Source organism: Poecilia reticulata, chromosome 12, assembly GCF_904066995.2.
Source record: "Poecilia reticulata chromosome 12, P_reticulata-male-v2, whole genome shotgun sequence".
Lineage (NCBI taxonomy): Eukaryota > Metazoa > Chordata > Actinopteri > Cyprinodontiformes > Poeciliidae > Poecilia > Poecilia reticulata.
This window is the reverse complement of record NC_088841.1, coordinates 15,705,494-15,731,519: the sequence shown is the minus strand read 5'-3', so window position 1 is coordinate 15,731,519 and position 26,026 is coordinate 15,705,494. Positions and strand designations below refer to the sequence as shown.

Below are 26,026 nucleotides of genomic sequence, written 5' to 3'. Positions count from 1 at the left end.
GACATTGTGAGGCTAATAGGTAGTCAGAGAACTGTTATCATTTCACAAGAAGGGAAGTGAATGTGAAATTAAAATCCAGTGTAGGAAGCAAAAGGTTGTCTGTGAAGCCTTTTGTGAATAAGGGAACTGAATGAGTTTAGAGAAGATCCAGTTTTATTATGACTGTTTGCCATTTAGAGAGCCGTAAAGAGAAGTTACAAAAGAAGTACCAAAATTACACATTTAATGATGAAAGACACTGTTTTCTACAGAAAACGCAGAGAGTAGATGCGTCATTATTAATCTATTTACTCAGCTCAGTTGCAAAGAGGGAGCAGAAGTTCAGTAAACCTGACCAATTCTCATTTACCTTCCTAAAGAGATTTCTGATTTTTCCAATTTTAAACAATCGTGCTTAACATTAGACAAGAAAACAAATATTAAGTCTAAGTTCAAGATGCAAAATTGCGATTTTTGATTTTTTTTGCATAAAAAGTTAAAAATGACTTTGATTCATCCTCAATTTCCTGCAGTCAGAACTTCAACAGTACTAATCTCTATCCTTGTGTTACGCATCAGTTACAGATTAAACTTTGAGCAAAGCACATGTATCAAAATAACATCCTTATTTACCAGTTTGAGTGGACTGGGCTTTTTATAAGAGTGTCGTTAAGAGAACAAAATGGAGACAACAAAACATAAAATGTTCTGCAGAAATAATAAAAAACATATGAATATATTTTTAAGTCTACAATTTCCTAGAGCTAAACAACTAAAACTTAGCTTGGCCCCCTTCAGTGTCAAGAACGCTAGACTTTTTTATGCTTTCTTCCAAAAAACTTTTGCAAAGATTTTTCTCAAAGCTGCCAAAAAAAAAATAAATAAGAAATCCTGCAGCCCTACAAGGAAAAAGTCATTTTCAGCAGAACATTATATAGTGGGTATAAAAAGCCTACACACCCGGGTTAAAATGTGGTTTCATTGCTACACGCTCATTTTAAATTTGAGTTAAAGTTCCTCTGATGGACCTCGAATAAAGTAAAACTCTTCTCTTAGGCATTGCCTAACATTTTATACATCACATATCAGTGAAAGCAATGGTTTGCAGAAACCTTAATGAGCAGCAGAGGGATCACAATGTCAAAAAGGTATCAGTCAGGAGAAGGTACAAACTTTCTCCAAAGTGTTAGAAACACAACGGAGCATAGGGAAGATAAACTTCATCATAAGTGATGATGAAAATAAGAAAACTGATCCCGTTTCTCTTCAGTTGGACTTGGGACGTTAGTCAAAATGGGAAAAATTATGAGCATTTCCAAATACCAGAGAAGGTTTCTTTTTAGCAGAAAACTTCAAGTTTCTGCTAAAACGCTGAGGAAGAAAAGAAACTTTGGGACGATGACTCAAATTTTGGGTTTTCTTTGTGCTGGGAAGTCGAATTTTTCAGGTTTGTAGTTGAGAAAAAAAAGCAAGTATAAAGGACTAGGAAATACAGAACTCAGTGAGGAACTTTTAGTTTGGTTTCCAACATCACTGAGTGCATTTAGACTGTGGTGAATATTTCTAGCATTAACTGTTGCCACTTCACATATTTGTCCCTGGTTTAAGGAACGACACACAACGCCGTAAAGTATCTACTTGTTACCATGTCCCTTTTGTGTTACAAGGCACGAATTGTAGAGATGTATTTTGTTATCAGCAATAAATAGGAGTTGGCAACTAAACAGGTTGCAAATCCCAAAACTAGCAAGACTGATCAGTCAGAAAAGGAGAACATTATTCAGATGCAGAGATGCAACACTCAGGTGGAGGAATCTGTTAAAACTACGAATGGTGCACATAAAACCCCCCCAGGTTTTTATGAAAATGATCACTGTTCAAAATGGAGGGATGCCTTTCCTGGAAGAAGAATAAAGTTTTGAGTGGGTCCAGTTTGTGCTCAGACCTGAATCAGATCGGATAACGTGAAACCACAGTATTTTAGTTTGTAAATCCACCTCTCTAAGCTCTCTAAAATATTTCTGATTTTCAGTTAAGCAAGGTTGTGAAATAACTGGAAGTAACATTGGTTACGGAAAACCTGTCATGTCGATAGGTGTGTCGACTTTTTATATGCCGTGCATATAACATTACAAAAAGCAGTTATTGCAGTTCAAAAAGTGCGCTTTTACACACTGATAAACGGCAAAACCTATTCAATAAAGTCTGATTTTAAACTGTTAAATCTTCAGGTTCCAAAAAAAAAACAAAAACTGAGCAGTCTCTGTGAAGAAGAGCTCTTTCTTGACAAAGCAAAGGCTTCCTGTCTCTTGTTGCAAAGTGAAATCCCACAAGAGGTTTTGGTCCGGATGTTTGAAAGAAAAAAAAAAAAGGAGAGCAGCTTTGATCGTTCTCTGCATCCTGGGTTCAATTTTCCCATAAGGGGGGAGAACGTGTGTAAAGTTATGCAAAAATGCAGAGTTTTGCTCAAAGTCAACATCCTTCAGATCAAATTTTGTCAGATGCGGGTGATCGAGCTTTGGCCATGAAGTGGTAAGTGTTTGTGGTTTTTGTGTCTACCACATAAACTCACTCGATTTCTGCATCACTGATCCAAGACAGATCCATTCCGTCTTACAAGGCTGCACCAAAGCAGCTAAACATAGCGGTCGTTTTCTGGCAGGAAGCTGCTGAGGGTGAGATTATCCCCACCTTCCTCGTCACTGTCTCCTCCAGCAGGGTACACCAGGACTCCGTTGCTCACCGGATTGCGCTGCCTTGTGTAGGTGTGACTCTTATCAGGCAGCAGAGAGGAGATGCACATCATCTCCGTGTCCTGCTGAGGTTTCCTAACTTTGTATTTTCTTTCTGACAGCTTGATGCAAAGGACAATGGTGGAAACTATGAAGACGGTGGCCACAATAGCCAAGACGGCGATAACTATGAGGCACTGCTTCTCCACACCCCTGGTGGAGCAGGGCAGAACATTGCTGCTTGATGAGTCCTTTGACGGTTCGCAGGGAGCTTTTGTAGTCGATGGAGTTGAGGGCGTTGTTGACCCAACGATGTGAGGAATAAAAGTCCCAGCTGGGCTGGTAGAGTTGGCGGTGGTGTTGGAATAATCTGTTGAAGTGGAAACTGGTCCAGGTGATGTAGAATTGAAGTCAGTGGTGGCGGAAACAGAAGAGGGTTTTGATGAGAGCTCGGTGCTGGTGGACTTACTGGTTCCTGAGGTAGGAACTGAAGTTGTGGGACCACTGGAGGTGGAAGTGCTTTGAGTAGAGTTATCCACAGAGGTGGTGGAAGGTACCTCTGGCCTGAATCCAGTAATGGATGTTGAATTTTGAGTAGAAACAAATGAGGCTGAAGTAGTCGAAGAATGTGTTGCAGGAGCAGTCGTGTTAGTAAAACTCGAGGCAGATGTGTGGGGGAGATGGTCTGTTGTCTGATTTACAGCTTCTGCTGTTGTTGAACGGTACGACGGTTGCACTTCACTCGTAGCTGTCGTCATGGCGGTGGACAGATGTAGTCCACTTCCGGTCGATGTGACTTCGGTAGAAGTGTGCGCATGGCCTGTGGTGTTTGACGAGGAAATTTGTTCTTTACTTGTAGCAGTGATGTTGGCAGTGGAAGATTTAGCTCCACCACTCGCTGTGGTCACTGCAGCAGAAGTTTCTTCTTCTCTTCCAGCTGTGATTGTTTGACTGACAGACGGAGGTTTGCTTATGCTTGTCGTCGGCCCTGCAGGGAAGGCCTGTGCAGTTGCATGTGTCGTCTTTACAGGAACTACATCCTTAGTTGTCACCTTTTCTGTGGGGGTGAGAGGTTTGGAATGGCTGACTGCTACTTCAGCGGTAGTCAAACCAAGCCGTCTGCTCTCGCTTTTACTTGTGTTTCTGTCACCGTTCTTATGGTCCGCTGTGGGTGACGCTGCCTCCGTCGCACGAGCAGCAGCAGCATCTGTAGGTTCTGCTGGATGCAGGGTTGCAGGCTGCAACGTGCTTGCATATGCAGTGATTCGCTGGTTGTCTGTGATGTCTGGTGGAACAGTGACGTTCGTGCCGTTGTTTTCTGGCGCTGAACTCGTTACCGACTCCACAGGAAACAACACACACACTCCCCACAGCAGCACAGCACGTATCTTCATGCTGGAGGGCATGGTTGTTGAATATGAGATCTGAAATCACAGAAAAAAATGATTTTGAAAACATTGCCTGTATTAAAGAGACGTAAAGTGACAGTGAATTTGTACGCTTTTCTTGAATTTCCTGTGAATTATGAATTTCTTGTAAACTAGGGTCATATATATGTATGCTTACTGCTGACATGTGGACATGTCCTATTTATAAACAGAGTAACAAGTATTTTTGTCGCCGCGGTCAAGGTCCTGCCACAACTCTGGCTTTGTAGTTCGAGAATAGGTTGATATCAAGAATAGACAATAGATTTTCAGTTTCTTATTTTTTAGCCACAAGCCTTGCCTAGCTTCCACCTATCTAGCCAAGGCTGGAAAATTTGGAGGTGGTCTTGCTTCAACATGACTCAATCCAGTTTGTCAATAAAGCAAAACAGACCCTCAGTATGAAGCAGCCACTACCATGCTTGACAGTTTTCAGCGTTGAAACTCTCTGCCTGACTTGTCCAAACATTCCTCTTGTAATATGACTAAAAAGCTCAATGTTTGGTTCTTTTCGCCATGAAACTTTTCACCAGGATGCATTTTCTTCTTGTCTTCATTGTAGGTGAACATTTCCATCCAGCTTTGACTTTGAAGCACTGACTTATTTATTGGTTTGTGTTCTCTTGGCTCATGTTGCCGTGGACAGTGACGCTACAGAATCCTCCAGATACTAATAGCTTTGAGACTCATTAACTGCATAATTAGTCCTGATGATTTCCACCGATTATCTATTATCTGAGTCTCATAGTTTTGGCCGGATGGTTGAAATCTGAACATTATTGGGTATTCTAACGGGAAAAACTAGCTCAAATCGAGATTCTGCATTTATGTAGACCTCAACAGTATTAAATAAAAAAAGAGACCAACATAAATGAAGTTTACAAATTCTGAGTGGCTAAATAACCAGACAAGATGATGCATGAGACCTAGTTCAAGGCTTCAGAAAGTGTTTATCCTCTAAAAACCGCTCAGATGTATGTGTAATCATACACATTGCAATAAAAACAGCTCAAATGCATCCTAAACCCCACCAAAATTAATACATCCACGCACATAATGAGTGTAGAAACTTCCTACTGCGATGTTGACAAGGGGAAAACTGTATGTGTCATTTATATGCCAGTAACTTCTTACATATAATGAAACGATCATGTTCCTTCACCACACCCTTTGCTTCTTTCTCACCAGAAAAACACTAAAAACTTCAGAAAATATTAGTGTTTTGAAACACTCAAACAGCGTTATCTGCTTTTAAAGAGCTGCCACTGTGTCACAGTGGTAAAAAAAAAAAAGGTGAAGTTGAGGAACATGTCATTACGTTTTACTAACAAACTCCGTTACATTCAGGTAAAATAGGTGTTTAAAACTATCTTAACAAAGTGTTTCCAGAATCACCTGCTCATGTCTTACCTCGGTATTGGACGAGTTTGATGTTAGATCCAATAAAAATGTTCACCTCAGCTCATTTCAGGCTCTCTTTGCGCACATCCTCGTTGCACTGATATGGCAACTGTTGCTCTGCTTGATGGCAGAAACAGGAAACGAAGAAAGAAAAAAAACATGACGGTATATCACACTTTTAGATGACTTAGATATAAGGAGACACTTCCTTTTTGAAATCCATATCTTTACGCATTCACTAAAAAGAGCACTTGCAGTTTTAAAGAGATAACGACCATTTCATTTAACCCCACCACCAATATTAAACTATATCTACTGAGATGAGATGAGGCTCACCTGACAGATGTAAGGCAGAGTAGAGCTCAGATTCGTTGTTGCAGAGCGTCCTTAGCATGTCTGGAGTACTGGTTTGTTTAAAATAGCAGGAAGTGCTCAGTTCTGTAAAACACTCAGATGCTTGTCGCATGTCAACCCTTGATCACATTTCTGCCTCACATTTAAAGCTGCAGGTCATGTGGGAGAAAAGCTGTAAATGAGAGATTTCAAGGACTGAGAGGTAACCGCAGGGACTGAGGATCAGTCATATGAGGACATCATTGTTTTCTTAGTATGTGAGTGTTTTTTTTCCTTGAACAAAGCAGTGGAGTCAACTGAAACTCCTTTTTATCAGTCAGAAGTCTTCATGCCGAGATAACGCTGCGGTCAGATGACTGATGACAGTGGCCAGACTGTAAGAGACTGGTGCATAATTTCATGCTTGGCCTTCTACATTAGAGATCCGAGTGGAAACAGACTCGTCCATCTAATGTGGAAACCGTAACTGTCACTTCCTGTACTGACTCACACTGACATGCGGTTTTGCACAACGTTCAAGTCACATATACACTCAGCCTGTTTTTGTTTTAGGGTTACCAAGAAGAAGTGACAAAAAGATGCATGTAATGGAAAGGCTGGGAAACAAAACATTGCGTCCAGGCCTGTTTATTTATTGGTAAATAAATAGACAAACTCAACCTCTTCCTATGGTTTATTACTCGTCTTTTTCTTGCTTCTTCCTCCTGCGTTGACCCACCTGAATCCAAATAGCAGAAGTTCTCCTTTTACCCACTTTTTGGCTTTTAGTTATATGTTTCTTAAGTACACCCACGCTCTGTTAATTGCCAGCAGAGAAAAAGAAAAGTAGAACCGAGTGCGCATGAAACCATATAATCTTTTCTTACTGACCAAGATCGAATCTGACTAAACTTTTCACGTCACTTAGTGTTACAAAAATCCTTCCTATTTGCTACATGGCACAATAATGAGAGAAACAGTTTATAGACAGTTATTACCTAGCGATGGGGCTAAAACCGAGGTCCAGCACATTTGGTCAGCTGGTTTTACTATTGTATGTGCTGTACAATGGCTGCTGGAAGTATTTTTTTGTTGACTGCCTATCCAGAAACTACTTGCTGCGTTCTTGTTGGCTGTGTAGGAGGCTCTACTTCTGCTTTTCAAACATGTATGATTGCGTAACTGAACGTTTGCAGCCGTTTTCACATGCGAGTGTAAACGTGGAGTCAGGTGGGCGTGGCCAGCATCAGCTTATTTGGATTTAAAGTGACATGACGCATTAAAAACCTCATTGTGAAAGGAACTCAAAAAAGGCACAACTGACCAGATTGAAATTACATCATCTGAGAACGACTTGGTGCAAAAAACACACCATAGGCCTATCCTAACCTGCTCAAGGAAGCATAATAGTACATTGTACAACAGTTTTTATAGTTGAAATGTGTCATATTTTTCAGTCAGATTACAAATGCTTATCTGATAACAGAAGTGAAATAGAGGAAATGTAAAATTGTTGAAGGATCAGATCAGATGGTATTAAATGATGAGGAAAAGAAGCAGCGCTTTAATGTGTAAAATTTTTTATTATGTGCACAGAACTGTCTGTCAGAGGTTCAGTAAAACACGGGCTGCGAGTGGTCCCTTCCCAATACCAATACGCACCGCAGAGGGCAACTTTCGTCTGACCCTTAACAGTGACAAGAGGCACCACAACATTTTCACAACATTTACAGCAGGAAGATGTTACACCCACCCACACTCCACCTCCATGTTCGGACCCCAATGGTAAACTTTAAAAGCCCCAGAAGAACAGGAGAAAATTGTTTTAGGATCTCTTCCACATTCATATTCTGACCGATGCCAACGAGGAAACTGCGGGGAAGAAAACAGTCTGATAGCATTTTGTTTTAAAAATAATCCAGCTTTGACTTGTACTGTTCTACCAGGTTGTGACTGGAATGTACAACAGGAGGAGAAAGAAAAACAACAACATAAGAGCAATGCATGAAACGGCACACAATTCATATTTGGCAACACAATGAGAACAATGGAAATACTGATGCTACAGTTGTTGAGCAGTAAATACAACCTTCACGTGAGAATGCTTCACCACATCTTAAAAAATAAAAACAGTTAAGACTTTCTTTAACAAAAATGTCTTTTCTTTGGATGTGAACATGACCTTTGAAAGTTTTTCCCTCTCCTCTGTGAGCGGGTCGGGGCAGAGTGTGTGAAACGGGAGGACCGATGAGCGAAAATAAAAGTTCGTCTTGGAATGTGGGCTTGGTTTCGATGGAACGGGACGGAAACCAAGCTCGGTGAAGCCGAATCTTTAAAAACTGGCCGCAGCTGACTCAGAAAGAAAACAGCAATCCTGGCAAGGGTCTCTGCGTCTTACATGGCAACCTTGGAGACCTGATCTTCGAGTCGGGCGATCCGGCGGTCCTGGAGGATGACGCGGTCCCTGAGTGACTTGAACTCTCGGAGTACCTCTTCCAGTTTGTCTTCCATTTTCTGGAAAAGAAAAAAACAAAAAACGAAGAGAAATATTGAATATTTGGAACCAGGGGAGGAATAATTTTTATCGTGAGCAGAAAAAAAATAACATCTGTTCATCCGGTTTAAGTCAAATGTGATCCAACAGGCAATGACGTTTATTTTTCCGTGCAGCTGCGCTAAATTGAGAGCCAGAAACAAGATTATGTACTGATCCATCATTTTCTTGGATTTTCCAAAATTATGACTGTGAACAAGAAAATATCTTGCAATCCCATCACACCATCTGTTCACAACAACAGTCAATATTCAATAAATGTTGATAAAAATTGTAATTTCTGCTAACACTCACAACAGTGGATTGCGGAGAAGCATGTTTCTTGATGGTTGGGATGCTCTCTGCTTTTGTGGCTGGCTTGCTCTCCAGGATGTTTGTTTTTACCACCTTCAGGTCCCGGTTCTTGGTGGAGACGTAGCCGTCTTTGAGCGAGATCAGGATCGGGCCTCCGTTCTTCCCGGCGAACCATTCCTCTGCTTCAAAGGCGGGATCAGGGCCGGCCGTGTCCGGGTACAGGTCGTCCTGGAACAGATCCGACTGGGAGGGCGCACAGCGTGGGGAAAAAGGGCAAAATTATTAGGCACCAATAAGGGAAAAGCATACCAGCTCACAGAACAGTAAAAGACATGATGGCTTTAAGCAAACTTACCTTCCGTGGGACTGTCATGATGATTGGTTCACATTTTCTCTCATGTAATTTATAAAACCTGAAGAGATGAGAAATGATAAGAGTTTCACATAAGAGAAAACAAAGTAGTTATTTTAATGGCACTCGAATTTTATCGGAAGAGAGATATTTCCGAGGGTACAATTTACACATGGCTGAAGGAGACGCTACCCTCTGTTTTAAGAATTATTATGAAACAGCAAGGAACCAGCCTTCATACCAGAAGATCGGTTCTGAGGATCCTACTTTGGTGTGAAATGTGTGAATAAGTCCAGAACCAAACCAAAAGACTTTGTGACGATGCTGCTGAAGCTGATAAGATAATGATGAAAGGAGTCCAACAGGACCTGAAACGCCGCTTAGTGAGGAAGAAGCCATAACTCCAAATACAACATGAAGGACAGATTACTGTTTGGAAATACTTTCAAAGACAAACATCAGAAATGTCCTTTGGTCTGACACAACTAAAATGTTAAGCATATCAGCTTTAAGTGTGTCAATAGATAATAATAGTGAATAAATATATGAATATAGTTATGAATAGAACAACTTTATTTGGCATAAAAACACTATTATTATTATTTATATTGATAACATATAAGCAACATTTACAGTGTGTGACAAAATGACAATAAGACTGCTTCTAAATGACTTTAAGGGGATTTCCAGCAGGGTTTCTACATATTCCATTTCAAAACTACATATATTTCCAGATTTATGCTGCTTCAACGCTAACAGAAATATGTTGCAATGTTGACATTTTCATACATCTAGAATCTTGAATTCAGATCTTTTTTTTTTAAAGTTTATTTTTAGTCTCTTTATGATTTCCAGGGGAGCGGGATTCATTCATTCACTAACGGGTACTTTTGTTTTCATTTTCCATGCACTGGATGAATACTGATCTGCATAAAGAATTGGTTTATCTGATTCATAATGTAACTTTAAGATGTTTTTCTCATTACTCTCTCCTTCTTTAAGAGGTCAACTGGCCATGTGTTGCGCCATGGAAACGCACCCATAAACAGTGCAGACTCGTGAGTTTAATCCGCCTCGTTGTGAAAGAAAACACAACTGGAGGAAAGACTGATGACTGAGTGTTTTTGGGTTTAGTTTTTAAATTAAGTTGTTAAAGTAAATTGGGAATTTGTAAATGTTTGTCTTCTAGAGATTTATTGTAGTTAATAGAGTTTTATCTTCACCCATTGTAGCAGTGGCTGTAATGGACTAAAAGGAAATCTATGTCTATATGTCAAAAATGTATGTTTATGAAAAATCTATATACAAATTTTGAGCTCTGCAACTTTGGACCTGTGTGATTTTTCTTTTTAATTTGCATTTCTGCTGCTCCAGCCACTTTAAAGACAAAAGGTTTTCATTTTGTCCTCAAGCTTTAATCCAGTATAACGTATAAACTGCAAATTTCTTATTAAATATTTGTACAATATTTAAAAAAATGTTTTTTTTAACTAGCATAAAAAAGAAAAACAACCAGATATATTTAAAACTAATAACTCCAGGGCTGATGTGGATGGAACAAAATGTAATACCAAAAGAACATTTGATTAAAATTTTTGAAGAAAATGATTTGAAGAAAATTGCTTTTTGGGTTTAAGCAAACAGAGAGTATAAAAGAAAATTAGAAAATGCAAAACCTTTTCCATATTCTGCTTCATTTTTTTCCATATTTATCCAGACATGAAGACTAGTGAAATTTAATTCCTCAGATTATTCCAGCATGAATTAAGTTTGTAAAGCTGCATCTGAATAAACCACAGGAGGTCTAAAAGAAAGTTTTTTGCAGAATCATGGTGGTGTTTGTTATAATAAACCCAAACACCACATTTCTATAAAAACAACCCAACCAACTGTCAACCACGGTGGTAATAATTTGGATTTATATGTTTGTCTGACAGAATACAATTAATTGAAATTATTAATGCTTTTAAGCCTGGAGCAGATTTAGGTTTAGACTCATTGCCTTTACATTTTGCTTTATTGTATAAAATAAAAAAGTACTATCACGATTTTGCTTCATTTAGACCTAAAGAAGCAAAAAGGAGTGAACTTAAAAGAACAATATATAAATATATAAAAAACAGTAATGTCTCAATACCTTGCTATTTCACATTTGTTAACATCCAGGCCTCTCTTGGGCATGTAGCCCATGCCTCTCTGCGGCTCCTTTGTTGAAAAGGTGTTGAGGTAATGAACAAACGGCGCCTCGTCTGTGATCTCAAAGTACCGAATGCTGCTGTCTCCCTGCAGGTACAGAATGCGTGAACCTTTCGATTTAACATGTGAAAATAATAATAATAAAAAAAACCTCTTTAGTATCAACTACCTTTCCACACAGGTAGACTATGCTAGTGTCTGGATCGTAGAACGGCAGCAGAACTCCATTACTGGAGTCCATCTCTTGGACACATATGGGCTCATCCATGTTGTCCTGCAAACACAGAATTATATATTTAAAGGGGCGGTGCAGTTTAGATAAACTTTTATTGGTATGATTTAGGATTATATTAATTAAAAATGGGGGAAAAACATCAGAGCATGTGCTCTATCAGGAAATGTTACTTGGTATTCATCGCCCTCTGCTGGAAAGGAGGTGCACAGCAGAAACTTTGGCATGATTGGAAAAAATAGGAAATGTTCAATGTTTCAGATTATTTAGATATTGTGTATTATATTGAAACTAATCATCTGACTGGTCTGTATTTAAACGGCTGTGCAGATTAACAATTCATCTGACCATAAAAAGGTTATCATTTTAGTTTCATCAATACTAAAAATACTGATGCAATTATATATGCCTTGAAACATTATTTAGAAATGTAATTATGTATTTAATGAATTATTACAACATTAAAATAACATAGATGCCAGAATTTCTTTGCTGTAATCACTTCTAACTTGATTGAAGGGTTGCCCAATAAAAGTAGTTATTTAACGGCTTATTTATGTTTTTGATTTTCTCTTGTCTCTTTTTAAATTAGGGCTGCTAAAAATAATTTCAGTTTGACGATTAATTGATAAATCAGATAAAAACAATTTGGACATTCTGCAGATTTTCCATTTAATCCTTTTTTACACAACACAAGAAATGCATTAAATGTCCTCTTCATACATCGATTGGCATTTGTTTTTGAGTCTATACCAGTGGTTCTTAACCTGTGTTTGATTGAACCCCAGGGGTTCGGTGGAGCCTCTGCCGCGGAGATAAAGACACACTTGTGTAAAGTCGTGATGACGCGCCCCGTTTTGCCATCACTTGCTCCAGAGGATCACGTTACATTTAGCCAATCAGTGCTGCAGAGGAGCACTGATTGAAGGAGCTCCACTCTCAGCATGGATTTGAACTTTTGTCTTTAATTACTTCAGCAAACCTCACCGTTTTAACCAAATTCTATAGTCTAAATCTGCTCCTTTTGTCGCATCTTTTAGGGGCTGCTACTGCCTCTAGTGGTGTGGGGGTGGTTACACAGCTAATATAATTACATTACTAAATCAGAATACCGCAAAGGGGGAGTTGGGGTGGGTTGGAATAAGAAGGGTTCGGTGAATGCGCATTTGCAACTGGGGGGTTCGGTACCTCAAAAAAGGTTAAAAACCACTGGTCTATACGCTTCAGTTAACAATTAATCGTTTACTAAATTTGCTGACAATTACTTCAATAATTGATTCACCACAATTAACCCGATTGTTTCAGTCCTATTGTAAATCACTAGTGACGTCAGGATGTAAAGATTTGACTTTATGATTTGGGTAGAGAGTACATTTTAGAGTCAAGAGGACCAAACGATGAACACATACAGATTTCCACAGGGCCAGCTGACGCTCGCTCATGCGGCTGAATCCAGTGGTGAAAATGTTTCCGTCTGCTAAAAAGATGGCTCTCATGGGTCGAGCTCCCTCGTGGGCTTTGTCCTTCTCCTAAATGCAGAGTCACACCAGTCAATGTTGTAAAACCGTGACACCAGATGCATATTTATCGGGGAGATGTTAATCTCTGATCTAGCACCTTTTACTTACCGCCACTATCTTCTTTTTACGCGGGTCGATGATGCGGACCTTTTTGTCCTTGCAGGCAGTGCACAGCAGGCTGCCGTTGCGACTCCAGCTGACGCTAAAGATGACATCCGGGTGCATGTCGTCCAGGCTGATCATGGCCTCTCCCGTACCCACGTTCCAGATGACCACCTGGTTGTCACAGCCTGGAACGGAAGCGGGTTTATTCTCAGCAATCCCAACAGGAGCCGTTCGTACAAAAAACTGTTATGTTCTTGGTTTTATTTTGATTTGAGGAGTTTAATCCAAACTCACCAGCACTGAGGAGAACATTGCGAGCCGTGGGATGCCAGGACACGATGCCGACCCTTTTGGAGTGGCCCTCCAACACGACCACAGGCTCTGACAGCGCAGCATCCAGTCCGTTCTCAGGGATCTGCCAGACCTGCATCAAATGAAGGGAAATTAGGAACCACAGAAATAACGTCACAGAACCATATTTGTACTTTGCTATAAAGCAAACATTGAATGAGTGTTAGAACATATAGATGAGGCCATGCCATGACTGTGCAGTCCTCTGAGCCGCTTGCAATGACGTGATCATTATGTGGACACCAGTCGATGTCCAACACTGGGCCCGTGTGACCACAAACTGTCGGGTACGCCTTGTCTATACGGCCAGTCTAAGAGACAGAGAAACGGGTTCATCATTCATGATTGATACAATTCAGTTCAGTTTATAGAGAGAGAGCCAAATCACAACTCAAGTCATCTCAAGGTTCTTAAAAAAACGAAGCAAGTCAATCATGCATAATTACTGACATGGTGCTAGCAGGTTGGTGTGCAGAACAGAAATATGCAGGTGTCTTCTTTCAGCCTGCTGGTTCACAGTGTGCAGCAATAGCTGGAGGACGGGATGATTGTGTTCCTCCATACTGGAGAAAACTCCAATCACTATGACACTTTCTCTGGGTTCTTATTAAAAGTTCTTGAAACTGTAAAACAATGTAAAATGCTGTTTGGACACTAAAACTTTTTTAACATTTTTATTATTAGTTGTCATTTTATAGTATAGCTCTGGGAAAAATGAAGAGACCATTGCAAAATGATCTGTTCTCTGATTTTACTTTTTATAGGTATATGTTTGAGTAAAATGAACATTGTTCTTTTATTCTATGAACTGCTGACAACATGTCTCCAAAAGTCCAAGCAAAAATTTTGTATTTATTTGCGGAAAATGAGAAATGGTCAAAATAACGAAAAAAAAATAAATGCCGTGCTTTCTGACCTCAAATAATGCAAAGGAAACAATTTCATATTCATTTAGAAACAACAATACTAATGTTTCTCCTCAGAAAGAGTCTAGAAATCAATATTTGGTGGAATAACCAGGAGGTTTTCAGTGGGGTTCAATGCAGTGGGCTTTCTTTTTCCAGAGCTCAGGTAGTTTGCAGTAATAATGCAAATTGTGCAACAATCTTCCTTTGTATTATCCCAAATGCATGCAGAAAAAAGAAAGCAACATATTTGGTGAAATCTTGACAAAATGTCTATTTTATTGATTTTTAAGTCTATAAAAAGATTACACATATTTTACACATTTCTCAGTTCTTAAACTTTTCGTCTTCTACCCTCTAAACGGCTGTAGTAGAAGTTTCTGACCCGGTCTGTTCTTTGTTGAAGGAGACAAAATTTCCCAATATACTGTACCAGCTCAAATCGGCAATCATAGAATTTAATCAAGTATTAATGTTTCACAAACCAAAGTGAGGTCCTAACCTACACTTCGGGAAACTGCTTACTTTAGGAAACACTCCCATCACTGTAGGGTTGATGTAACATTTAGTGACATGTACAAATTCAAGTTCTAATCCGTATTTAACAGGGTTTTCTTTCAAAAAAGACTGGAAGCAAACAAAAATGATTAAAAACACAGAAACTGAACATCAACCTTCTAAAATACACAGCAAAAATCACAAATTGAATACCTTATTTAGAGGAAGAACGAGAAACGCTCCTCCTCCGCTGGCATCTATGATGATGGCAACAAACTTGGGGTTGACGGCACAGAAGGAGCTGTCCCACGTTACCCTGGATACGCGGATGTCATCGTAACACTGGTCGTTCCTCACAGCCTGACCGAACACGTGACGGAACTTGCTCTGCCGCACAACTCGCCGCGACATTTCTATGGCGAGAAACGAGACAGGGAGGAAGGAGCACGGCGGGTCTGAGTCACTCCATCAAAACAAACAGAAGAACGGGACCAAGCGGGTCAAAAACAAGCTTCTACTGATCCAGCATCTTTAAAATGGGAGTCATGGCACTGAGGTTGTGTTTATGAATTACATCTGAGTTTAAGCTTTTATGCTCCATCAACATCAGTTTCTGTACAAGACTCATCTCTTCCCCTGACGCGTTTACATACATCAGTACAAATTTCCAGGCTAAATTCAATGAAGCCGTTTGACACGGAGTGAATTTGATTTAAGTTGGTCTGATTAAATCATTATATGTATATGTACCTATATATATTTAAAATGCCATTTAATCTGGTTATATTCCAGTCTGACCAGTGGAGAACCTGTTCTGGTACCTAAACTCTCTGACTCTGTAGTTTATTTTCGGGATCTGCAGAACGGGAAGCAGGGCGAAGGCTCTAAGCCGTCATAACGGATGTTATAATTTTAAGCTGCTGCATCAGTTCCTGTGAATGCAGCACAGATGGGCTGTTAGTTACTGCTGCAGCCGTCACGAAACGATCCCCGTTGTCCATCAAAATTAAATGGCGCTTGAGTCAGCTTCGCTCTAAACACAAAGCCCTAGATGCTGTTCATTTCTTCTCAAACACAAGCTAGAAACTGAATCGTTTTTGACATAATGTTCCAATATGTGTAAGGCTCCTAAACGGGCACTCGGGCGATGCATTAGTTGCCTCCTCCCTCAGTTGTGACCAGGTTTGCCATCACAGCAGGCCACCTGCTCCCTCACAGTTGAGAGATTTCTAAAATGGAAAAGCTGACTCACCCCTCTTTGAGCTGAGACTTGGATTTAATCCAGAACCCTTGTCTACAAACCAGACTGCAGAGGTGAACTGTACTTGTCTCACCACCACTGTTGGTGTTGTTCCGATTTAAAGATGTAATCTGATAAAATAGCTCCGTTGCTTGGAAACTTGATATTTATTTTTGACGGGACTCCAGGATTTTTTATTTTTTTTTTGGACCTCTGTTGTTTCAAAACCCTTACATGCACATTATACACCCACATAAGTGCCAATTATTTCATCCGTTTCGACTTTATCTTACGACCGTGTGGGTGTGCGCAGACTGACTGACAGCTTTGCTTTGGTCACATCAGGTGTAATACACAGATTTTTATTATCTTTTATTTAAATGCATTTTGCACTCTTCAAATCATTTTATCTGCACACATCTGTGGTGTGGAAAGCAAATTACCACAAGAAACAACATTTATTCAAACCCGGGGATGATTCACTCCGTTTTCTGGGAAATATAAAAAAAAATGTCTTGGTATTTTCACAGGTCATAGGGCATATGAGAAGTAGCCCACAGCATCACAGATCCTATATCGTACCTAACAGTGGGCATACGGTCCTTTTTCTCATATTTATCTTTTGGATAATGCCAGAGCCACATAAAGTGCTTCATGTCATCTGAGCGCAGTCAAAAACTCATAAATCTATAAAAAATATTTTACATTTTTCATTTTTATGGGAACCTTAAAAGGTGCCAATAGGTTTGGTACCTGGGATTTTGAAAACAAAGACTAAAAGGTTAGTTTTGTCTTTTCTTCTTTTTCTTTTTCTACACAATAAAGATGACATATAAAAGCTTATTAAGCAGCAGGGATTTCAGCAGAAGACTGAAGAGTCCTGTCTCCTTTCTGCCACTTCTAATTTAATTCTCCGTTCCTTGACTGATTTTTTTCAAGTGTTAAATGATAAACGTATCAATGCAAAGAGTCAGTAGCAATAAAAGTCTCATGCAGAACATCTGTAACCATTAGTATGGTCTGAGAACAGGATGAAAGAGCTGACAAATCTTATAAATCAAACGCAAGACCTCGACATGGAAGAGAAGACGCTGACACATGGCAAGTCTAGCCAGCCAATCAGAACATCCTGTACGCACAGAGCCCCATTCAGCAGCAGCCACCAAGACTAACACACAAATTTATCACATGGGATGATCTGCAGTAATACTTTACTCTCAAGTCTCCAAAAATTAGGATCATGTTTTGAGGTCAAGATGCCCACAAAAAGGAAACATGTTACGGTCCAACATTAAAGTAAATTAGAATTCAATATTTCTAGGATTGTTTTTATATATAATTAATCAAACGTACTAAATAAATATCATTGATTCTTTCTTCCTTCCAGCACGGTTTATGACCACTACTGTTCTCAAACGCACAAAGTGTTTACATCTCTGCTGTTACTTGTTGTTTTCCCTCATTTCAAACAACATTCTTGTTTTGGTTTACACATCCCTGTTTGCAGTTTTTTCACTTCCTGTAAATGGTCTGTTTCTTCAACACAAATATAAATGCACGTGTTATACTTTTTTTCAATGATCCTACTCAGTCTGCCCTTTTTAAGAACTGTACAGTATTTTCATATTCTCTAAATGTGCAATTAGTATGTTATTAGTATTAGAAAGTATGTTATTCTCTTTTTAGATTATTATTTTTGGGTAAATCTACCTAAAAGTCAATGGACCAGTAGTCCATCTGACTTTCCCCAGTGAGGGAAAATAAAAGGTATTTATATTTCTAAAGCTAGTGGCCTTGATAGTTTTTGCTTCCTAAATGTCTGTAACCATTTTGCAGTTTCAATTACAATATTTATAGTTTCTGTATGGCTTAGTTGTACTCTACATTTAATCTTGGGCATATTGACTTAATATTTTAGATCCTGTGCATGTCTAAAGCCAACTGTGTTAGTGGCATTATATGTTTTATTTTAGTAATCTGTTTTCCTATTATATAACAATCTAAACAGCCTGTAGTTTCAGTTCCTTACTTCCATTTTCATGTTGTAATGTGCATTTTTGGGAAACAGGCAATGACCCCCGGACTCCTCTGGACATTACAGTCAAAAGCAAACAGTGAAAAACCATGCAGAACATGATGCTACCGCTAACAGTGCCACCACAGATACGGCTACTATCACTTTAACTCGGCTTTAGCCTATCACACCACCGGCATGTTGGACATTTGAATTCCGCTTCGTGCTTTCAATGGAAGCTGCGCAGCACGGTGCTGCTGTTAAACAATGGTTACCTAGCAGGCAATGCTAGCAACATTAGCTAATATTCCCATTGAGCTCTACATTAAAATCATGCGTTACATACCAAGGAAATTAAGGAGACAGTTACGCTAGAGTAGTGGTTCAAAAATGATGTTGCAAGACATTATCAAGCATCCTTTTTGACGTTGTAAAAGAGAATGCTAATTAAAGCTAGCAGGGCTTGCTAACTTTAGTGCTAGATTAAACTGAGGGTGGACTTTGAAGTTAGCTTCCGATTCATAGAATGAGGGTCTTTTACAGTTATTTGGGAATATAACTTTAGTTTGCTCTAGTAAAAAAAACTAAAATAACAGTCGAGCCTGGACTGAACCTACAGATAGTTTAAAACAAGTTTCATGGCTGTTCAAATCTTTACTTTATATGTAAGAATGCAAATAAGTTCAGTATCAATACATTTGTGGATTTACACACCAAGAAAGGTTTCACAGATGAAAAAACGTGTTTTACACAACTACTTTATGTAGAACAATTCAGTCAATATATGACTTCTTTAAGAATAGCAGGATTTCACTTGAGGTCATTTGTTCCCAAAATAGGCGCATGATCTCATTGGGGTTTCCAAATGATAGCTACAAATAAATAAAAATCTGAAAAATGTCACTGTTGAAGGGATAAACATAACATATATTATCTATATAAGCAACACAAAATGTTTGTGTTTAATAGCAAATCTTTTTAATAGCTTCGTTTGAGAAGTTATTATTTTTTTAGGTTTCACAAAAAAAATAAAGGTTGCACATATTGCAGGTTATGTTTTAAACAAACTGTAGCCAGTGTAGAGTAAATTAATCTAATTTTAAGAGTTAAGACCACTTTAAGAGTTTTAGATTTTTGACTAGAGCCAGTGTAGAGTCCGTAAAAAGAGCGAACTACACAACTGCATCAAATGCTGTGAATCGGAAGCTAACTTCAATGTAGTGGCAGCTGGAAGCTGTAAAGGGGCTGGTCCCGTCAACAGACACCGACACAGACGTTTCACCGTTAGGAGGCTGAACAATAGGAGCTGTTAGCTTCATGTGGAACCACTATCCAGACAAACAAGCCATCCTTTAGACCTGAAATGTGTTTTCCATCTCAGTTGCCTGTGGGTTAGCAGGCTTGCTAACCGTTAGCTGCGGTGGACCGCTTCCAGCTGACGCAAGTGCAGAAATTTCCACCCAGGATTTTTTTATTTTTTTGGGTTGCTCCCATTCCCACACCCGTGCAGCGAGCGTCCGCTGATGCTGCAAAGCTTACAGGATAAATGCTAAATTGCACGATGCAAAAAGACACAGTTTAAATTTCCTTACCTCCTAAAATCTATGCAAGATTTTCCAACGCAAGGAGGGTGAAAAAATCAATCTCAACACATGAATGTGGCAGTTTAGGCGCGCCCTTATCCTGCAGGACGGTGCTTCAGTATCCCTTGTCTCCGCTGGAAAAAAATGAGCCCAGTTGCAAGGTTCTTACAGCCCCCTCTCAGGTACTAATAGGTAAAGTGAACCAGGATTAAAATCTTGTTAAATGTAGTAGTTGAAAAACACAGCATCTACTGCCCGCTTCTCACCTGCGGAAGACTAGCCGTACTCTATTCTCATCCCGTTATTAAATTCACCAGGATACATTGGGCTACGGCACATGCGCAAACCAAATGCCAGCTCTGATTTCTCAATGATCTGAATGGAAATGGGGATGGGGGGTGTTAGAAAAAAAAAAAACGTCCGTCTGTCCTCCACATGTCTTTATAGGATCATTTTGTCTTGTTAAGATAAAAAAAAAAAATAGAGTTCAAGCTGAACATCTTTCCATTCCCTCATCCCCCTTTACTTTATGGCGACAAGTGCTAAAATAAATCACATTTTGAAAGAATGCGGTTTTACAGCTGATATCATTAATATCACAGTCACAGTCACAGTCCGAGGGTGTTTTTCGGCCATTTGAATGATTTTTTTGCAGCCCTTTAGAACAATAGTGCAAATGACCTGGTCAGTGGAAAATAAAATCTTTTCAGAATCAACGGAGTGTATTAATCATAGGAGCCGCTACGAATTTTAATTTTACAGTAAATGAAACACGCAGATTCACGGTAATCACTACACATACACTCACTGCTCTGTTTCATTGTAATTATTTGTCTCATTACCTTTAGCCTTTAATATTTCTTTTGCATATTTGTTTTTTCCTTCTTGACATCTTTGCTAAAAAATGTAACCTCTTAGCACTATGCAAATCTTATTGTGTAACATTGTGCGTTTTGTGGTTTTCTTCGCGGAGTCTGCATGTTTCCGTCATTTGGTCAGATTAAAGTCTACTGAGATTTTGTTGCATCCCAAGTGGTTGTTTTTGTTCATATTTTTGGAAACATTTATACAAAAGAAGAAGGTTTTCAGACCTGTGGACTCTTGGTGTTTCTTCCAATAGGTCCACAGAATTGTGTTTTTATGTAGATCATGCACAAATCATTGAAACCTGAATCTGGGAATGACTCAAAAGGAATGGTTTGTCACACCAATAAAAGTGATCTTGATGACCTGGTAATAAACTACAGACAAATATATCTAAAATCTTTTTCATTATGTTTTATCTCCTTGATTTCCAGGATGTTGTCTTTAATACAAAATAAACACAATATAATAACCAACTGATGAGGATATTGATTAAAAGGACCGACAACCAGTAATATTTGAGAAATTTTTGTTTCTTTTAAGCGTATACTTTCTGCAGAGTTTATTTATAAATTCAGTCATAGCTTAATAAATTTAGTTTTGGTCTGTAAATAATTTTTCTTTTACCTTTTCTAGTCTGATAATGGGATAGCCTGGCAGAAAATTTAATAAATTAGTTCTTCTGCTGAATTAGTTCTCTTCAGCAGAAGGGATAGTTTACTGTAGTTTACTGTGGTTTCTGGGCACCAAGTTTGGAGTTTAATGAGAGACATGTTTAATAATGTTGAAAATGTGGGAGAGGACATTAGTTTTTGTGGATAAGTATATAGTTGTGGTTCCTACCTTTCTTTGGAGGTGCTTGGACTTCCGCTGGCCTCTCCTTGGATTTCTTTGGGACATCAAAGGTATTCTTCATTTGGGAAACTTTCAAGGTTGGGTTCTGTTCTGCCAGACGAACCTGAACTTTCGGCCCTTCTGATTTGACTCGACCCTGTTGTCTCTGCATTTGGTTTGTTTCTTTCACGATTTCCGCCACCGGCTTGTAGGACCCCACCTCGCTGCATCTGTCTGTGTCTCTGTTGCTGATGGGATCTATGAAATCTTTAGTATGCTCGCTCTGGCTGTGTGTATTGACTCTGTGAGTCGAGAGGATTGGTTGTGTTTCCTTTTTCTCTAAAAACGTATATTTTCGGCTTTCAGTTTCATCGTTAGGTATGACCCCTGGCCTGGAAAGAGTTTCTGTGCAGGTCAGAGTGTTTTCCGTAACAGGAGGAGGCGACCATTTGCGCCTGGATCGTCTCTCTAGGAACACCCGTCTCTGCATCATGTCCAAGTTTTGAGGCTCTTCCTCTGGAGACAGCTCTGCCATTCGAACACAATATTCATAATCAATCATATCTCCAAAACGATCATCCATGTCCCTCAGAGAGAGATGCTCCCACAGACCAACGTCAGCTGATAGTCGGCGAAAGTTAGGCGGTACGGCATACGAGCCCCTTTCGTCCCACAACATGTACATGTCTTGATTAGTTGGTGCACCATATGGGAGATCTTTGTTAAAATGAAACGTGTGTCTCCTCTTGGCCTTATCCTCTGATGGCAGATGATCTTTGACTCTTCTTTGCACATCAGTAGACATTAGCTGTGCAGTTTTAAGCTTTATGAAAGGATTCTTGGGTTTTTTGGGAACAGGAGGAGGTGGACCTTTAGGTCTAGATTTCTCTGCTGGCATGGTGGACAAGGCAGACGGTGCTTCTGGTGGACTTGATGCATTGTCCCCCGGTAAACTATGAGTTACAGGTGGAGGTGTGACGACAGCAGAGAAGCAAACAAGCTCACTTTCCTTCTTCAGGCAAGCGACTTGCAAATTTTCATCACAGCTTCCCGCCTGCGACGGAGAAGGCATAGAGTTAGTTTGTTCCAGGGTAAATGAATGACCGTCTCGCAGGCGCGGTTCTCCGGAATTAGATGCTACAGTTTGTGAAAGGTGAGAGCTGGTGACTTGAATGTTATCTCTTTTGGTAGAAGGTAATAGGTTGCTCTGGACTCCAGCTTTGGCCCTCTTGGATACAGCCCCAGCAAACCTGTTCTCATGGTTGTGATCAACTTCTTGCCGCTGATCCTTACAGCTGTTTTGCTCCTCCCTCATACGAATGGCAACATTTTGGTCCCTCTCTGCCATTCCCTTACCAGTTGTCTTGGTTTGAGCAGCCCGGGCACAGCTTACTCCTTTTAGCTGACACCTGCTGCCTGTCACTTGAGTCGTATGACGACCCATTTCCGTCTCTAAACCTTCTCCGGCTGAACTCTTAGCACGTGCAATGTCTTTATTCTTCTCTTGAGGAGAAATCTGGGAAGATTGTGAAAGTTTGCCATCAGAACCATCCTCCTCGCCCCCAGGTCTGCTTTGGTGACCTGCGGTGTTATTTTCCACATCATTCGACATCCAGTTTTCGTCTCTTTCCAGAACTACAAAGTCTTCCTCGTTGGAAAGGTTACATGTGGTTGTTACACCCTTGCTGCTGTCTGTTTCTGAGAAGTTCAAATTGTCCTGCTCATCCATTGCTGCAGTCCCCGTTCCGGCTGCAGCCCCTTTTTCAGAGCTTTGCTTTTTGTTGGAGATTCGTCCCGTCTCCCTAAAGCTCAGGACCCTTTTTGAGTCCCCAACAGCGTGAGAGTCTGTCTCCCTGCCTGGAGCCACCCACTCTCCTCTGGAGTTCAGAAGGTGTTCCTGCTGACCCTCAGCCCTGATTGGCTGCCCGCTTTGGGGGCCTGTACGTGAAGTAACGACAGCCAGCTTCCCAGAGTTGCCGATTACTCTAATCCCACCAACGCTCAGATGGGACACAGAACTGCTGTCCTCCTGATGTCTTCCCTCGTCTTGTTCTGCAACCTCGGAGAGAAGAGCGTCTCCGGTTTGAACGGACCAGTCAGAATTACCCAGGGATTCCTCGTCTTTTTCAGACACCCTCTCCAGCTTCTGTCCCATGACTCCTTTGCTGTAAATGCAAAAGCAAAACACACACATAAAGGATGTATGTTGTCTCTACCCTGAACGAAGTGAAATTCCACTACAGATTTTTACAGATTATCTTTAATTATCTTGAACCTCTCTCTATTTTTAGATATTCTTCCACTGTTCATAATTGGCTTCCCAAGGCCTCACTATCTTCCTCTCCCTATTCTGTCAGACAGGAATGCTGCAGAGGCTATAATTAAAGCAGGCCTGACTGCTGCCAGTGAGTCAAGAGGCCAAAAAGGAAACAAGATAAGGTTGATAGGAGGTCAGCTGCCAGGTGCCAAGGTCAGATATGATCAAATGATCCCACGCCTGCAGACAAATATGAAAACGAAATAAATACGTCTTTTGTTTTTCTTTGAATCTAAATCACTAAGCTTTGATTTTCTATGAAATCAATTTTTGTACTACAGACACACCTACTCTGTTCTGACGAACCCCACATTGCCAAGTACTGCTGTGTTGACAAGACTTGTGTGTGCCATGCGTGCCTTCCTTCAGACGGTCTGAATGTTTATGATTGTTTTGGTGACGGGAGCTACAGAAAGGTCGCCGGGAATACGTGATTCGAGTCACAAAGGCTCTGACACATGAGGGGAATTGTGGTTTGACGAGCCTGTTTTAGCTGCAGACACGGTGGATGGTGCATGAGGGATTATAACAAGGGGAAAACAGCTCAACTGACTTTACTGTCAGGCGCTCCGAGTATTTTTAACTTACAAAGAAAGCACTAGACCTAAACAGAAAAGATCCCCAAAACAATGCAATACCAGTTAGTTTTGTTGAAATACCACTTAAACTCCATACAAAGTTGATTTAAAATTAACTTTGGGATGAATTTAATTGTCATTTTAGCAAAGATGATCCTGCTTTTTTTTTGGCTCTGGTTTTAACAGCTAGCATTGAAAGTTTTCCAGTGATTGAACAAAAGTAAATCAAAACATAAACAAAACGCATCTGTGGCTTGTTTTACTGATTTCTAAGCTATAAGAACCTCACTCTTTTTCCATGGGGGATTTATGTTTTACAAGGCTTTTAATGACTTTCTTCCTGCTACTTCTCTGCAAAGGTCAAAACTTGTGGCACGTCAGGGAGTTTCTGCATGTTGGCAGATTATTCCACCTGAGCTGTGTGTCTCTACAGCTCCCCCAGTTACTTTACGCCTCCAGGGTTTTTCTCTGATTCTTGTCCAGTCTGTCATTTTAAGTGGACGGCCAAATATCAGTGAGTATGTGACACTCTTTCCACTTGTGGACGATGGTTGGAACAATGCTTTTTGAGATTTTTATATACCATAATAATTCTTTAATCTTCAACACAACTTCATCCCTGACTTGTCTGGTATTTTCTTTGGCCTGCATTATGCTGTTTATTCTCTAAAGTTCTCTGAAAAATGTCTAAGACTTTCATAAAGCAGTTGTTTTTACTGTCATTTTATTTTACGTTTAATTTTGCTGAAACTTTTGCGGTAATTCAGATAGAGCACACTAAGTTTTTGCTACATGACAAAGTCAAAAGGCTCAAAAAGTGCCAATACTTTTGGAAGATAGTGTGGCTTTAATTTTTGCTAGTTAAATATTGGAATAAAGATATAGTATAATTGTATTCCCTGTCTTGACGATTATGGAAATGTACTGGATAAGGGTAAGTCAGATAAACTCAGAAAAGTCGGATCAGCAAAAGGGACTTTTTCTGACCGGAGTGTGGGAGTTCTGCCACATTTTATTCAACTTAAACTCCTCATATTCCCGTATCAGCTAACATGTTTTTACTGCAGCTCTGTTCATCTGGTGTGTTGGTGACGGCAGTTTAACAGCTTGACAGATGCGTGCTCTTGCGGCTTTAGTGCATCTGAAGCGTTATTTTGAGATGGATGTGTTAAAATGGCAGCAGTGGGAGGCATCCATGGTATTGGCTTGCGAAACCCCCTCCAGCCCCACTCCTTCTCTGTCTCTACGCCCATTTCCCATGTTTGTGTTTCTCATACTTTACAGTGCAAGCCAAAAGTTTATAAGAACCTTGTGACCAAGAGTACCCAAACTATTATCTTCGTCTTAGAAGAGGCCTTGTTTTCCAGTTGAAGAACTGACTCTACTGTCGGTAATAAACCAAAATTCAAATTGTTGGAGGTGATATTCAGATGTCTGATCAAGCTGCACAATAAAATTTACATGGAGACAAGCGGGATGTGCTATGACGTAAAGAGCTGCAAAAAGTGTTAGCAAAAACTCAAGAAATGTTTTTAATTAAGGTTCAGAGACGTGTTTATGTGTTCGTAAACCCCGTTTGCATATTTTACACTGATCTGGCCCTACTGTTTGTTTTATATGATGGCTATTCTATTACTATAGAAAAATAAACCAACCATTAACATTTAAGCCATAAACAGATAACACGTGAGCATTAAAACTAAAAGAAAAACCATTA

At 39.9% G+C, this 26,026-nt stretch overlaps 2 protein-coding genes across 3 annotated transcripts; both read right to left on the bottom strand.

Moving 5' to 3' along the window:
• Positions 1 to 748: 748 nt before the first annotated feature.
• Positions 749 to 6,347, bottom strand: selplg (selectin P ligand). Its single transcript, XM_008424194.3, has 3 exons — positions 5,876 to 6,347; positions 5,549 to 5,656; positions 749 to 4,135 (listed from the first exon to the last, which is right to left on the bottom strand). The coding sequence occupies exon 3, from the start codon at positions 4,115 to 4,117 to the stop codon at positions 2,615 to 2,617; it is 1,503 nt and encodes a 500-aa protein (XP_008422416.1). The 5' UTR covers positions 4,118 to 4,135; positions 5,549 to 5,656; positions 5,876 to 6,347; the 3' UTR covers positions 749 to 2,614.
• Positions 6,348 to 7,435: 1,088 nt separating this feature from the next.
• coro1cb (coronin, actin binding protein, 1Cb) lies at positions 7,436 to 23,571 on the bottom strand. Of its 2 annotated transcripts, none has more exons than XM_017307997.2 (11): positions 21,424 to 23,571; positions 15,093 to 15,292; positions 13,665 to 13,787; positions 13,420 to 13,549; positions 13,129 to 13,310; positions 12,910 to 13,029; positions 11,438 to 11,542; positions 11,210 to 11,355; positions 9,076 to 9,133; positions 8,721 to 8,963; positions 7,436 to 8,386 (listed from the first exon to the last, which is right to left on the bottom strand). In XM_017307997.2, the coding sequence occupies exons 1-11, from the start codon at positions 23,567 to 23,569 to the stop codon at positions 8,267 to 8,269; spliced, it is 3,573 nt and encodes a 1,190-aa protein (XP_017163486.2). In that variant the 5' UTR covers positions 23,570 to 23,571; the 3' UTR covers positions 7,436 to 8,266. The 2 variants fall into 2 exon arrangements, with proteins under 2 accessions (XP_017163486.2, XP_008422415.1); XM_008424193.3 differs by lacking the exon at positions 21,424 to 23,571 and adding an exon at positions 19,726 to 20,058.
• Positions 23,572 to 26,026: the final 2,455 nt, after the last annotated feature.